This window comes from Anabrus simplex, chromosome 5 (assembly GCF_040414725.1).
Source record: "Anabrus simplex isolate iqAnaSimp1 chromosome 5, ASM4041472v1, whole genome shotgun sequence".
NCBI lineage: Eukaryota > Metazoa > Arthropoda > Insecta > Orthoptera > Tettigoniidae > Anabrus > Anabrus simplex.
Window position 1 is genome coordinate 219,987,553 of NC_090269.1, and position 17,056 is coordinate 220,004,608.

The 17,056-nt window shown below is 40.7% G+C and overlaps 1 protein-coding gene across 1 annotated transcript in view; it reads left to right on the top strand.

The window, feature by feature from the left end:
• Positions 1-17,056, top strand: part of LOC136874783 (little elongation complex subunit 2) — a 325,510-nt gene that overhangs the window by 254,870 nt on the left and 53,584 nt on the right. Inside the window, exon 10 of the mRNA XM_067148455.2 lies at positions 6,873-7,014. Within this exon, the coding sequence (XP_067004556.2) occupies positions 6,873-7,014 (142 nt within the window). The remainder of the gene's footprint in view (positions 1-6,872; positions 7,015-17,056) is intronic.

The following is a 17,056-nucleotide window of genomic DNA, read 5'->3' on the forward strand; positions in this document are numbered from 1 at the left end:
TCTTGGTGTTGCATTTGCTCTGTCAGTCAGTGTAGTAAGGGCACATGATAGTGTACCCAGGAAGAAAGTGTGGGAAACAGTGGTAAGGAAGGTAGTCAACATAAAATGATGGAAATTCTATATGCAATATATGGCAAATATTTTAGCTGTGTCCAGACACTTGGAATGGTTTAGGAATGTTACTGGGCTTAGACAGGGAGGTGTGCTGTCATCACTGTGATTGGACATACTGAATAAGATAATTATGAAACATGGTATGAAATCAGTGTGGAGAAGGGCAGGACAATGGTGATAAGAGGTGACAGAGAAATTAATCATAAAGGCAGTCAGAACCTTGAAATTGTGGACAGCTTCAAATACTTCACTGGGCAAGTTGGCCATGCGGTCAGAGGCGCATGGCTGTGAGCTGCATCCGGGAGATAGTGTGTTCAAATCCCACTGTTGGCAGCCCTGAATACGGTTTTCCGTGGTTTCCCATTTTCACACCAGGTAAATGCTGGGGCTGTACCTTAATTAAGGCCATGGCCGCTTCCTTCCAACTCCTAGGCGTTTCCTTTCCCATCATCGCCATAAAACCTATCTGTGTCGGTGCGACGTAAAGCCACTAGAAAAAAAAAAAAAAAGAAACAAAAAACCTTCAAATACTTAGGAAGTGCACTTATGCAAAATGGAAGGCTGGATATAGAGATCAGCAAAAGGGTGCAACAGGTGAGTACATTCTACCAGAATATACAGAACTAGTAAGATACCCGTGCTTTGCTATGGTTTTAAACTGAAAGTTATTATTCAAATTTTTACATTTTGGAGAGTCTACTGTCAGCTTGTTGTAACCACTAAGACGCACACACAAGATGCTGTAAATTGTGTTTTTCTCTGGGTACTCCGGTTTTCCCTGTCATCTTTCATTCCAGCAACACTCTCCAATATCATTTCATTTCATTAATCATTCATTAATCATTGCCCCAGAGGAGTGCGACAGGCTTCGGCAGCCAGCACATTTCCTGTCCTCACCGCTAGATGGGAGCTTTATTCATTCCATTCCTGACCCGGTCGAATGACTGGAAACAGGCTGTGCGTTTTCATTTTCATTACACTTGCATGAAGCTGAGCGTGTAAAATACACCCTCAGTTTGTACTTCAAACGGTTTTTGGTGAATGATTATTTATTTTCTGATCGAACACTCATTTGAACCCCATACAGAAGAATTTAAATTTTGTAAACCCTATCTTATTTAACATCTAGACCAATGTGTGAAATTATGATTTTGTATGAATACATTTTTTAGGAGTGAATGTTTTTAAATATTTATTAACATCTAGGATATAGAAGACTACCCTTCATAAAAACATTTTCTTGTCTGAAACGGTTTCAGAAGAATGGATATTGTGTTTTTAGAGTTAACCACAATCTAAACACCTTAGAGGAGAAATATTTTGAAGTACTGTATACAATATTTTACACCTAGGGTATAAAAGAAGACCCTTCTCGTAAATTACAACTTTGTACATCAAGCAGTTTTGGAGAGATGAATAATTTCCTTTACGGAGCTAACCTCATTTAACACGTTAGGGGTGGAACATTAAAAAATATTTCCTATAACACACCTAGGATTTAAAATATACACCGCTACTTGGAATTTTGTCTTCGAACGTTAAACCATTTCAGAGGAAGGAATGAATATATACGTTTTCGGATCATAACCCTCATTTAATACTCTGAGCGGTTAAATTTGTTTCAAACCTGACCCGGATATCATTTGAAATTTTAACTTCATAATTCAAAAGGTTTTACATAAATGCATATTTTTGTCATCATTCCTTACCCCCCAGTCAAAACCCCCATAAGGGTGTATTGTTTTAAGTTCATTTCTTATTCTTATTTGTATCGTGATAAAAGCAATTCAACTCCTTTTACACCCCCCTTGATTCCACCTCTGACCCCCACCACAAAATACGTGTGTGTCTATTTTTAAAGGAGATTCCAAATATCAATTTTCTCGACCGTAACATCCTTTGTTTTCGAGATATAAGTATCCATTTAATTGGATTTTCCAAAAACAAAAGAATTCGTGTTTCTTTATTTTTAAAGAAGATTCCAAAATCAAATTTTCATGTAACACCTTCAGTTTTGGTGATATAAGTATCATAAAAAGAATGCAACCCCTTTTTCAGTCCTTTTTGCAACACCCACTCCTAAGTTTATCCCAAATCAAAAGATACCTGTAACTTTATTTTTAAAAGAGATTTAAAAAACCAATTTTCAAGGCTGTAACATGTTACGTTTTTGAGATATATTGTAGATATGCTCATTTTAAAAATTCACCCCCTTTGTCACTCTCCTGTTTATCCCCTCTTAAGTAGATTTTCCAAAAACAAAGAAATACGTGCTTCTTTATTTTTAAAGGAGATTCCAGATATCAATTTTCATGACAGTAGTATCTACAGTTTTTGAGATATAAATATCCTCATAAAAGGTATTCAACCCCTTTTCCACCTTTGTTCATCGCCCTTAATAGGATTTATCGAAAACAAAAAAATATGTTTCCCTATCTTTGTATGTATAATTTGTGATTACCTGTGTAACAATTACGTGTCCCGCAAGTCTCAGTGGATGAGTCCAAGTTTCAAATGTTCAAGTCAAAGGGGAGAGATGAGTCCAAGTTGCAAGAGAGGGAGAGAGAGCGTGTGTGTATGCGTGCGTATCTATGAAGGGAAAATCCAGCTATTAAAGGAAACAAACTGTAAAAGGCAGAAAAAAGAAAGGGAATTAAATCCACTTTAGTTTGGAAGTAGGATACATTCATTATTGTTGTTGTTTATTATTTCATGTAGTTATTGCATTGAAAAAAAAAAACAGCCTTCCCTTTAAAATATGGTCTCTACCAATAGCATTATATTCCTTATACTGATTATTTCATGATTGGAAAAGCCTGTTCTAATAATGTTATATCTTGAAGGTTGTAGGAAGAATGACTGTGTCTTAATAACTGAGAATTTAACTTTATCTTTTTTGACAGTAATTATTGCAGTATGCAAAATTGAATACACATTAAAAGGACACACTGGTATTAAACTATGATTCAGGACACGTTTATTGTACTTAATTATAGATTTCAGTTTTAGGGCCTCCGTGGCTCAGGCAGCAGCGCGCCGGCTTCTCACCGCTGGGTTCTGTAGTTCAAATCCCGGTCACTCCATGTGACATTTGTGCTGGACAAAGCAGAGGCGGGACAGGTTTTTCTCCGGGTACTCCGGATTACCCTGTCATCTTTCATTCCACCAACACTCTCCAGTATCATTTCATTTCATTTGTCAGTCATTAATAATTGTCCTAGAGGAGTGCGAGAGGCTTTGGCAGCTGGCACAATTCCTATCCTCACTGCTAAATGGGGGCTTCATTCATTCCATTCTTGACCCGGTCGAATGACTGGAAACAGGCTGTGGATGTTCATTTTTTATAGATTCCAGTTTTCTTAACATGAGACACAATTACACGCACATGCTTCCATTTTACCAATCCCTTTTTCTCAGAGTTTATATACATCCTTTACTGCCCATGACAGTCAGGGATTCCTAGATTTCTAACCTGTGTAAAACACAAGTTCTACACCTTCCCACCTTCAATATTTTATCTTTTTTTTTTTAGATGGCCATATCAACTACTTGAACTGTGCTTTGTCTTAGGATAACAATATAATGAAAGAATTGTAATAAAGATGTACACTGCTGGAAAAAGAACATGTGACATCATCAAGGACAAGGTCATTTTATCCACAAGGAATAGGTCCATGCCATAAATGTGTACATCCATGACTTGCATGCAGACTGAACCTACTGTCATCACTGATGACAACAGCGTGTCATTCCCCTCTCCAGTGGATGCTTTCATGACACCAGAGTAGCCGTGCCTGGCAGTGTCGTGTCAGTGGTAGCATGCCAGAGGCACACTTGATCGTAATCCTGCTGCAAACAGATGGTTCCGAAAGGTCCTTGGTGACACAGCAGATGCAACATGTGGCTGGATTTTGTTCCTGGATGATGCTCGCACAATGCATCAATCATCAGTACTATGCGGACGTCTGGAGTATGGTCTATGGCTGTGGAAATGTTCCACAGATCACTGCTGAGATCAGCGACCCACCACAGATAGATTGTGCCCAACATGTGCAGCAATCCATTGATACATCCCTCCAGCTTCCCGCAGGCCCACAATACGACCCCTTTCAAATGGCTGCAGTTGTTCAACAGGAGCACGTACTCATCGGTAGGGCATGGTTGTACCCGACAATGAATGTTGCAAACACTAGTCACCTCTAACCTCAGCGCACTTACTGGCTGCAGAGTCAAAACAGAGTGCACACGGACAGGCTTTCTGAGCACTATCTGATCGTCAATGTCCGTGACAAGTATTCACACTTTCCAGGGACATGTGGGTAGGACAGAGTGGTTTTAGAATAAAATTGGACTACGATAAGGAAGTGTGCTGTCACCACTGTTATTGTTAATGTTTATGGACGAAATTGTGAAGGAGACAAAGGTAAAATATGGGGTCAGGGAACTGAAGGTAATCCTATTTGCAGATGATACTGTGGTGTGTGGGGAACAAACAGAGGGGAAATACAAGGGCAGCTTGACATGCTGAGTGAGATTACTGAATATTACGGGATGAAAATCAGCATGGAAAAGAGTAAGACAGTGTCAATGGTGTTGGCTAGAGAAGAAAGGGAAGGGAAATGAATTATAAGAATAAAGGGACAAAACCTTGAAATTGTGGAGAGTTTCAAGTACTTGGGAAGCAAACTGATAGAGAATGCAGGGCTGAACATGGAGATAAGTAAAAGGATTCAACAGGTAAATGCATTCTACCAGAATGTGAGAAACCTGGTGTGGAGGTAGGAAGTACCGGACACTGACAAAAAGACAGAAAAATACAATTCAGGCCCGTAAAATTCCATTTTTTAAGAAGTATGATAGCAAACAGCAAGAAAGGATAGAGTAAAATATGAGGACATCAGGAAGGAAATCAGAGTGGAAAAGCTTTATGACAGAATGGAGAGGTAAAATCTTATATGATTTGGATATTTTAAAAGGATGGAAGAAGGAAGGATGCCGAAGCAGGTGATAGAGACCCAGGTAGAAGGAGGGAAGGCAAAGAGTGAGACCAAGGCTCAGGTGATTAAAATGATCAAGAATAGTATAATTAGAAGAATTTTGGATTGGGATGCAGTTAAAGAGGAACATGGCTGGAGCTGAACATGATGATGATGATGATTCACACTTTCTCTTTTTAATACTTTCAACATTAAGTTGGAGAAATCAAGTGGTTGGTCCAGTGTTCTTATTGGGGAGCTCTGTAAGGAGCTATTTTTATAATGCTATTGTATGAGTATATACAGTAATTACCAGGAGATCCTGTGGATAGACTGACTGCCTGTATCACTTCTGTCGCCATAAGACCTATCTGTGTCGGTGCGACGTAAAGCAAATAGCAAAAAAAAGAATGTATCACTTCTACTCATTTAGCACCACCTAGGAGGCAGGATGTGAGCAAATCTACATCCCTGTGATCCACAAAAGCAGTGCAAAATGTAACATTTATTTCATTTTTGAAAATGATAGAAATTTTCTAGATAACAAGATGCAAAATATCTCGCACATAATCATTTGCAGCACTATATGTTTGTGCACAGATGTGAAAGCTTCAGTGATTTATCAAGCTCACATTTATCAAGTTCACATAAATGTATAATAGGTCTCTTCCCTAACCATTTTGTATTTAAATTGAGGTATTTCTTGTCACTGAATCTCTCTCATATTGCACCTGGATCCAATATTCCTAGTATATTTCCTTAATTCCCTTAACTTTGAATATATACCATTGTTCATAAATTCTGTTATAGCTGTTTGTTTTTCCTCAGAATATGCTTATTATTCAGGACAATTTATGAAGTACAGTTAAGGCTATTTTACAGCAAAAGGCTAGAGATAATGAATAGGATATGTATGATCTTAAGGAAGAATATAATTATGTATAAGAATGCATGAAATAGACAATGTATGTAAATGACAAGATTATTTTTCTTCTGACATTTCATCCAGAGAAAGAAACAGTTTTATATCCCAGAAATGCAAATAAAGAAAATGATTTTGGACAGTTTATGGAGAAAGAGAAAATGTACAAAAGATAAGGAAGTAACAATGATGGGAGAAATTATTATTACTTTTTCTTTTACGTTGCAAGGACACAGACAAGTCTTATGGCAACACTGGTATAATGGGATAGGGCAGGGAAGGACATAACCATGGCCTTAATTAAGATATATCTCTAGCATTTTGCCTGGTATGACAATGGAAAACCATAGATAACCATCTCCAGGGCTGTCAACAGTAGGGCTTGAAACCACCATCTCCTGAATGCAAGCTCCTAGCTATGTGACCCAAACCGCACAGCCAACTTGATGGAAGAATGCGTTAGTAGAATGAGATGGAAAGAAGGAGAAGAGATCTTGGACCCAATGGATTTAGCTGTACTGATTAGCTTTTGCCAGATAAACCAGCTGATTATAGGAAAGACATGGTTGTGGAAGAAAAGTAGTGAAAAGATTACCAGCCATGAGAACCTCTTTTCAGGGCAAAATGTTGGTAATTTAGCATCTCTTGAGAAGTCAGTAGCAGTTGAAAGAATGTTAGGTATGTAGCATTAGTACTTCAGACTGCAGTATTTGGTGAAAGCTATAATAATAACTTCAAAGATCCCTATTGCTGCAAAGGCACTTGATTGATAAAAGTTACAGAACACTTTTGGGAGTCTCATTTGATATGTTCTTACCTTTAGGGAGTCTCATTTGATATGTTCTTATCTTTACTTCCAGGAAGGAGAAGAGACTTCACATGTGTGTGTTTTCCCAAAGCTTGAAAATCAGTATGAGTTTGGAGCTGAAGCTTTGACCCCTACAGAGGTTGTAAGCCAATGGACTGCCTTGCAATTTCGACCCAATTGTAAATTGGCTAGAGGTAAGTTCTCTTGCATTTCATTATAAATAACTGTCATGTGCTCTAGAGAGTCAAATGTCATATAATTTAAAGAAAGGGGAATAATTCCCAAATAATTTTAGATATTTTGTGCAGAAATCAACTTCCCTGTATTACTGGCTAAGAGTGTGGTTTTGTTAGCATTGGAAGGTACTCTTTCAATACTAAGATACCATATGTATAGCAAAGCATAAATTGTGCTATGTCAAGACTTGTGTCAATGTCATACCTTCATATGTGCATTCGCCTGTTATGTTATATGACCCTCTCTGACTGATTCTAATGGTTCCGTCAGCTTCCGCTTCGAACGCTAGCGCTGTACCACATCCGAGGAGCCATCTGATGACGAATGAACATACCATTTCCACTTCTATTGGGCAACATCTAAATTCAAAGCTCATTGTTTTAGAAGCCTTTCTCTGCGAAACGTAAAGAATTTCACCTTATTTTCTTGACATGGCATAAGCCCAAAAGCCTATATCATTACTATACTGGTATACTTTGCCTTTGCAGGCATTGAGGAAGTGTTTATTCTAGTATAGAACAAATTATCATCATCATCATCATAATCCTTCCAGGTATTGGGCCATGTGGCCCATTGCGGTCTTGCATTTTCTTTCCATCACTTCATTGGACATCCTATAGATCTGTGTCATCTTGGTTGGTAGCATAGGATCTACTTTGGTAGTCATAGATGTAATTGATTACTGGTTTCACATTAAGTCTCTTAAGCACATCTCCGTTTCTTTTCCGATCCCATTTTGTATAGTCTGCTGTTCTCCGCATGAAAGTCATTTCATGTGCTGTAATTCTGGAAATATCTCACTGCCGTAGCAAAGGGTATTATAAAGACGTAAGCGAGTGTGTTTTTGGACAAGAGATGGCTTCATAATGTGATTCATAATTCCTGTTGTTCTGGTAAACTTGCTTATTTTTGCAGAGATATCAATTTCCTCTTGGCAAGATATATTATCTAAACAGATTTTACTGGAGATAGGGTCCTTCCTCTTAAAGGCCATTATTTTGCTCTTTTCTGTTGAAATGATCATGTCGAATTTTGAAGAGACTTTTTTTTTTTTTTTTTTTGCTATTTGCTTTGCGTCGCACCGACACAGATATGTCTTATGGCGACGATGGGATGGGAAAGGCCTAGGAAGTGGAAGGAAGTGGCCGTGGCCTTAATTAAGGTACAGCCCCGGCATTTGCCTGGTGTGAAAATGGGAAACCACGGAAAACCATCTTCAGGGCTGCCGACAGTGGGGCTCGAACCCACGATCTCCCGATTACTGGATACTGGCCGCACTTAAGCGACTGCAGCTATCGAGCTCGGTGAGAGGAGAGACTTTCTGGAGATTAAATACTGAAATACAGTTCTACCAATGCAACATCATCAGAAAAGAGTATGGCATATAGATGTGTCAGATATCTGCTGACTGGGATTGATCCATGCCTTTCATGCCTCCATTCCTGCATTATGTTGTTCATTTAGATTATGAACAGCAAAGGAGAAAGTTTACAACCTTGTCTCACACCTCTGTTGATCGGTTCCCATTCAGTCTGATGATTTTCTAACTTTACTGCAATAAAGTTGTCACTGTATGTGTTGTATATGTTATCTATTTACTGTTGTGGGGCATTATCTTCTGCTAAGATATTAAGAAGTCTGTTCCTGTTAACTAGGTCTAATGTATCCACAAAAATGCGCACGAGATGCTGTCAGTTGGTACAGAATTATTTATTCACATCTAATTACAAATTAACACACACACATAACATTCCTCTTGACCAGCATGTGCCATGTCGTGATTGCCTTGCTGCCAGTCTCTTCCTCGACGATAGTCAATGTGTTCTCCTTACGATGACCAGATGGTGCTGTGCCAATAGTAGCCTCTCCTCCAGGCTTACTCTGTATGCGCAGCGATTGGGTGACTCACCACAATTCCGATGCATGGACCTTGACAGGATGTGTTAACTGGATATCTCCCAGGTTTACGTCAACTTTTGCAAGAATCCGCTGCTCCCACTATCCTTCCGTGGTGGTGAGACTTCATAGGTGGTAGTAATCTGGCAACAATCCCATTGACAAATGAATGGCTTGCTTGGCTGTCGAGTATGGCTGAAAAATTCTCGTTGCCAGTCCTTATGATGATAGCTGGATGGGGTTAGCCTATTCTACTCACTATCTGACCCAATCCCTCTCCTACTTGACCAGGGTTGCTCCTCTGTCAGGTCTTGAGGCACCTTCCTGTTCTCGGTCCCATCCCCCCCTTAATCCAAAATGGGCCAGACCTAGTTTCTCCAACATCAGGGTTGGGCACTTGTTCTTCAGGTGTCCCACTCTTCCACACTGGTAGCACTTCCTAACTGCACTGGGCTCTTCCGTAGCTTTGCCCTTGTGTTCCTCCTCCAGCTGGGCGATGATTCTGCGTAGATCATCAAAGGATCTGGGTTGTGATACTTTTACTGGGGGTCGAATCTTATCATGGAGTAGCTCTGTGATATCTGGTAAGATCTTGTTTTTGCTTCCTTCCGGGTGCAAACGCTTGAAGAGTTGGTATTTCTGTAGGACGAAGGCGCTAGCTCTCATGCCAGTGGGTTGTGCCTCAGTTAGTAGCTTCTTTTTTTATGGAGCTCTTCACACCTTCAGAATTAAACCTAGTGAGGAATTCCCTCTTGAAGCTACAATGGTTGAAACTCCATGAACGTTGGGAAATCTCAGTAGCTGTTGCTATGCACAAAATTCTCAAACTGAAGACACCATCCTACCTTTATAATGCATTTAAACCTATGGAGTCGGTACATAACAGAGATAATAGGTTTACAAAATCCACCCTTCAAATTCCCCTTCATCGTGCCACTAAATTTAACAAATCCTTTGTTTGCACTGCATCACGTATCTTTAACGTCTTTAATCTTCATCGTTTCGCAAATAACACTAACTGTACCCAACTAAAGCAGTTCTTAACATCTATCTTTCTGGAGGAGTACGCAAGAGGCTGAGATCAGGCATTCTTGTGTCTAACAATCAGAAATATGTATATTTCGAAGAAAATTGTGTCTCTGCTTTAGATTTATATTCTTTAGATGTATGTAGTCTAAAATAACAGAAGGTCTTAATGATTTACTTTCTTATTTATTTGGTATCTGTATTTTCATTTTTTTAAAGTTTCATGTTTAGTTTAATATTATAAAAATGTAGTTAGTGTGTTCATAAACCTGTATTGTATTATAAGAAGATGCTACATAAAGGGGCTTTTCAGCCTCAGTGGCATGTAAATCATGATCAATAAATTCAAATTCAAATTCAATTCAGTTTAGATTTAAACCTTTCAAGTTGTTCCACCAAGTAGCGGCTTGCCCCTTTAATCGCGGTGTGATGAGTTGCATGAAGATGTCCTCTGGTAAATTAGTCCTTCCCAGTAGGTTGACCGATCCCTTGACGAAGCTGGTCGGGTTTTCCTCCAGTCACCTGTGGAATTCCGGAAGGCTCTCTATAATCACCTTCGGGACTAGGTGTCCTGTATTGTTGGTTAGGTTTGAGGGGGTTAGAGGTGTGGTGGTACGTCCTGTGTGAGTTAGTCTATTTTCTACTGTATGAAGGATGCTTTCCCTTATGTTTTGCACATCTCCCTGGATGGTCAAAATCTGGTTTTCTATCCTTCCTTCAACAGCAGAAATATGGCTTCCAAGATTTCCCTTGATGGTATATATATGGCTTTCAAAATTTCCCTCAATGTTAGAAATACTCCCCTCAGCCTGTTGTTGTATGCCAGAAACCGTGATTTCCACCCCCTCCTTGAGGTCCAAAATATCCCCTTCCAGCTGGCTTACTCTTCTATCAATCTGGTCAACCTGTCCCAGTTTTGACCTGATGTCCGATATCTGCTGCGTTAATCGATTGGTGACATCGCTATTTTGCGATGAAGTTCATCATTTACGGTTGAAATGTTCTATTCTAGGCCCTGTTCTACATTGTAAACCTGTGTGTACACTTGTGCTATCTGTCCGGTTAAAACTGACTTACCGAGCTCGATAGCTGCAGTCGCTTAAGTGCGGCCAGTGTCCAGTATTCGGGAGATAGTAGGTTCGAACCCCACTGTCGGCAGCCCTGAAAATGGTTTTCCGTGGTTTCCCATTTTCACACCAGGCAAATGCTGGGGCTGTACCTTAATTAAGGCCACGGCCGCTTCCTTCCCAGTCCCAGCCCTTCCCTGTCCCATCGTCGCCATAAGACCTATCTGTGTCGACGCGACGTAAAGCAAAAAAAAAAAAAACTGACTTAGCTTGAGAAATTTTGCCTGAAAGTTTGTCTGAAAGTTTGTCATTTAGTGCCTACATCCTGATCATTAAGTTAGAACACATTTTGGGAATATTTACCTCATCTTCCGATGTTTTGTTGGCATCTTCGTTGACTTTGATGAAAAACGTTTCAGGATCTTCTCCTTTTTCCACAAGATCTTCCCGTAGTCGCGCCTGTAGTGATTTCTTCTTCCCATTCGTCAGGATATTCCTCTTGGTAAGTTCGTCTTTGAGCTGTTTCAGTGACATATTCTCTAGTATGACTTGCATTTTGATCTACTACACTCGTATTCACGTGCAAATTTTTACGTATTTGTCACGGTTGCCAGTTAACGTATTCACAAAGATGCACACGAGATGCTGTCAGTTGGTACAGAATTATTTATTCACATCTATTTACAAATTAACACACATACATGCTGTCACAAACAGAACATTCACATCACAAACCGCCATTTTAACACTTGCGTATCGTTGCGCATGGAGATTGCAACTTTAAAACACAGTTGAAACATATGACTACCGACTGCCTACATCAGCATGTCAGTTAACCACAACACGTGTTCACCAGTGAAACTCCTGCTAAGCAATAACTCTTCGTTACCATAAAGACCACTTCCTTATACGAAGGCCATCCGGAAATTGCTACCCGTTTGCGCAATAAAGACACAGGAGTAAATATTAACAATTATACACATTTTTATTGGAAAGAGCATACTTTACACTACTTCTCCACATAATATCCAAGCAAATTTAGGCATTTGTCATAACGTGGGACAAGTTTTTGTATTCCAACGTCATAGTCCTCCGCCGCCAGCGTATTGAGATACGTAGTCATGGCTTGTTTAAGTTCTTCATCGCTGTCAAATCTTTTTCCCGCCAGAAAGTCTTTAAGCTTCGTAAAGAGATGAAAATCCGAAGGGGCCAAGTCCGGGCTATATGGGGATGGTCGAAGGTTTCCCATTTGAATTGCTGCAAAAGTTTCTGTGTTATCGCAGCTGCATAAGGCCTGGCATTGTCGTGAAGGAGAATGATGCCTGTAGACAATAGACCTCGCCGTCAATTTTTTATTGTCCGCCGTAATTTCTTTAATGTTTCACAATGCGCATTAGCATTAATTGTGTCTCCACGGGCCATAAAATCAATGAGCAGTACACCTCGGTGGTTGCCATGAGTTTCCTGTTGGACAGAACTGTCTTGAATTTTTTTGGTTTGGTTGGTGAATGAGCATAATGCCACTCCATTGACTGTTGTTTACTCTCAAGTGATGCATAACAAACCCATGTTTCGTCCCCAGTAATGATGCGAGTCAGGAAAGAGTCTCCTTCATCGGAATAACGTCCCAGAAACGTCAGTGCTGCAGCCATATGCTTGGTTTTATGCTCCTGTGTAAGCATGTGAGGGACCCACCTTGCACAGATTTTTTAATAATGCAGATAGTCATGAACAATTGTTCGAGACACATTAGGAAAATGTCCACAGAGTTCATCAATTGTGACGTGCCGATCGTTCCTCACGCATTCGTCTACTGCGCTCAGCAGTTGGTCTGTAATGCCAGATGGTCTCCTTGAACGCTCCTCGTCGTGTGTATTCCCCCTCCCCAGGTATAAGTTGCGACACCAGCGCCGAACAGACAACTCGTCCATCACATTGTTTCCATACACCTCCGTTAATTGGCGATGAATATCACAAGGTCGAACGTTTCGTGCATTAAGAAATTTAATCACGGCCCTCACTTCACAACTAGCGGGGTTCTCAATTTGTTTAAACATTTTAAACGACCACAGACACAACACAGGCAATGCTAGCGTCACACAACCTCGCACAGAGCAGGTAGACAAGCCACTGATGCGGTCTGACCTTGTCCAGCAGCTACCCGAGTCGTCAGTGCTTCATGCGGCGCTAACGGGTACTACTTTCCGGATGGCCCTCGTTTATATGCCTGGCCAGGCTTCTAGAAAGCTACATTACAAAAAATGTCTTCTTGAAAATTCTAGAGTGCCTAATACATAAATTATAATGTACAGAATATTCTCTATCGTTCTAGTGCCGTGACCGTCAGGTCAGGAAATATCCTGCTACCATATGTGACAGTAGACGGTACAACCTGCGATTGTCTGGCCGAGGGTCAGGCGGCCATTACCAAATCTGACAACCAGAAGGGAGGCCAACGGCTAAGGGCGGAGGAGTTCCCCTTTTTGGAGGCCAGATGATGCCTTTGTGCAGGAAATGGCACATAAATTCATCAGAAGTTGGCAGTCAATGGCTACGAAGGCAGAAGTAGGAACTTTGGAAACACCTCAACGGCGGAGTAGGCAGAGGAACTGCGAACCACAAACTGCTGCCTTGCAGATAGGGAGTGGACCCCAAAGGCTAAGGGAAGATACCCTGACAGAAAACAGGCTGGCATGACAGCTAAGAGGGCAGCCCCCTCATCATGCTAGCTTTCGTAGGGCTAATAACCCACGTGGAGCGAAATTAACTATTCAGAGAAACATGAGAGTAGCCGGACGGTTAACAAGGGAACAACCTGGCGCGAAAAGGTATATGAGAATTGGTACTTGGAATGTGACCTCTCTGTCAGGGAAGGAGGTAGAAATAGTCGAAGAAATGGAAAAGTACAAGCTTGCCATACTTGGAGTCAGCGAAACCAAGAGAAAAGGCAATGGCCAAATAAATTTGGATAAGGGATATGTAATGAGATACTCAGGAGTCAGCAGGAATGAACGGGCAAAAGAAGGTGTGGCCATCATTATGTCCGAAGCAGTGGAAAACAAAGTGACAGGATGGGAACCTATTAACTCCAGACTTATCACAGTGGATCTGGAACTAGAAGAATGTATTACGCTATTGCAGATCTATGCCCTCACTGAAGATATGCACGAAGTAGATAAGGAGCAATTCTATGTTCAAATGCAAAAAGCTATAGACAAAGCTAGGGAAAGAAGTAGACATGTTATTGTGATGGGGGACTGGAATGCTAGGATCGGAAATAGGTTACGTCGAGGACATGGATGTATGGGTCAACATGGAGCAGAACGAACCATCTATACCAATGGTGAAAGAATGCTGGAATTCTGTATTGATAATGAGCTAAGTATTGGCAACACCTTCTTCCCCCATAAAAGTATCCATAAAATAACTTTTGAGGCAGTAGGCCGAGGAGCAAAGAGTTGTATTGACTACTTTTGTTACACTAAGAACATGACTTATGCAGTTCTAGATGTAAGGGTCTTCCGCAGTGCAGAAATGAGTACAGAACATCGGCTTCTGGTTATGAAAACAAGGTTCAAGGTTACACCCACACCCTCTCATCTTCGATTTGAGAAAATAAGAATTTCTGCATTTAGAGAGGAAGAGGTAAGGCAGAATTATGCTCAGAAGTTGGGGGAAATACTTCAGCAAAGAGAAAGAGAAGAACCTGAGAGAGGTTGGAACTTAGAAGAGAGATGGAGTGAATTTAAGACGAATATTATTAAAGTAGCAGAAGAGGTCTGTGAGAAAACGACAGTAAACACATGAAGGAAACGAACAAAGTGGTGGACTGATGAAGTCAAGGAAGTTGTAAGGAGGAAAAAGGTAGCTTGAAAGGAGTGCATGAGAACAAGAAGTGTAGAGGACTGAGGAACTATGTTGAAGCACGTAATGAAGCAAAGCGGCAAGTACAAGAGGCAAAAGAAAGGAACTGGCAGGAATTTGGTGAGGAAATGGAATCAGAATACAGAAATAATCAGAAGTTTTGGAAGAAACTAAGATCCCTCCAAGACAAAACTGGAAAGAGAATCAGGAACATTAAAGATAGGAACCAGAAGATCCAAACGAGGCCACGGGACATCCTTGATACATGGAGCACGTACTATGAGGATGTGTTCCGCGCAGACCAGAATTTACAAGACGACGCCTGTAACGGGGCAGAAGAAGAACTAGAAGAAGGGGAGACAGTTATGCAGAGTGAAGTAAGAGAGGCTATCACTGAAATGAAGGTGGGCAAGGCAGCTGGTTGGGATGGAATTTCACTGGAATTGATGAAATATGGAGGAGAGGGAGTGGTGAAATGGATGACAAGGATATGCCAAGAAGCATCGAGCATTCAGAAGATTCCAAAGGATTGGGAGAAGAACATTATTGTTCCTATCCATAAGAAGGGCAGCACTCTGGACTGTGCAAACTATTGAGCAATTTGTCTTTCCAGTGTGGCCGGAAAGATATACTCTCGCATATTGGAAAGGAGGTTGAGACAAGAAGCAGAGGAAAAATTGGAAGAAGAACAGTGTGCTTTCAGGCCAAGTCGACAAACACACGACCATATATATATACACTAAGAACTGTTATAGAGAAAAGACTTAGTCAAGGGAAAGATGTTCTAGCTGCATTTGCCGAGCTAAAGGCTGCATTTGACTCGGTCCCCAGAGAATAGCTGTGGGCAGCACTTGAAGACGAAAAGGTAACAAAGACTCTCTTATGCCGCATTAGGAGCAAGTACAATAGAGGCCAAGGAGTGGTGAGAATAGCTGGTGAATGCTCTAGGGAATTCGAAATGGTGGAGGGAGTAAAGCAGGGTGACAGCTTGAGTCCTCTTCTCTTTGTGATCTTCATGAACCAAGTCATTAAGCAGTGTAAAAGAAGAACTAAAAGAATTAAGGTTGGCAACTGGAACATGAGACCAATATATGTCCAATCCCTGATCTATGCAGACGACATTCTGATTTTGGCTGGGAAAGAGGAGGATCTTCAACAAGCTCTTACTGAATGGGCTTATGCCTTCCAGGACCGTGGGATGGAAGTGAATGCGAGCAAAACCAAGGTCATGCAGTTCACCAAAGGAGAAAAAGTACAGCTTCAAATCAAGTGGAACAATGAGGATATTGAACAAGTAGAACAAATTGAGTATCTGGGCACCATTTTCAGAGAGGACAGAAAATTAGAGGCAGAAATAAACAACAAAATTGGAAAAGCTAATCAAGTTTACTATGGTATAAACAACACAATCATAGGGAAGAAAGAAATTATTAGAAACACAAAAATGCGGGTATATCATGCCGTGTACCTGCCAACCCTCCTGTATGGTGCAGAGAGTTGGACAGTGCATAAAAAACTGGAGAGCCGTCTGGTTGCCACTGAGATGAGATATTTACGGAATGTTGCCGGGAAAACTCGAAGAGACCATATTAGAAACACCACAGTAAGAGATGAGCTTCAGCAGGAGCCAATAATGGACGTCATTGAGAGGAGAGGATTGGGCTGGATTGGTCACCTAGAAAGAATGGAAGATGAAAGGAAAGCGAAGCAGGTGTGGCGAGCCAGACCAACAGGAAGAAGAACTCGAGGGAGGCCACGGATTGAATGGGAGGAGTACATCTTGGGACTGATCAGGAAGCGAGGGAAGACCCTGGGTGAGGTTCAGAGAATGGCGCACAATAGAAGAAAGTTTAGTAAATGGCTGAAATGTCCCGACGCCTAACGGCACAAAGGGAAAGAAGAAGAATAAGAATAAGAAGAAGAAGTTCTAGTGCCTTTCTGGAAGTTACAGTGTGCTTCATAATTATGGATTACAAGTTATATATACAGGTAAGAATGAATTATATACAGGTTCTTACATTAATCGACAGCACGTTTCATGACATAACCTCACAAACCAAACGATCGTATTATAATAATAATAATAATAATAATAATAATTCGAGCTTGATACTTGTATTATTTACCCATGGGTGAGAGAATATTG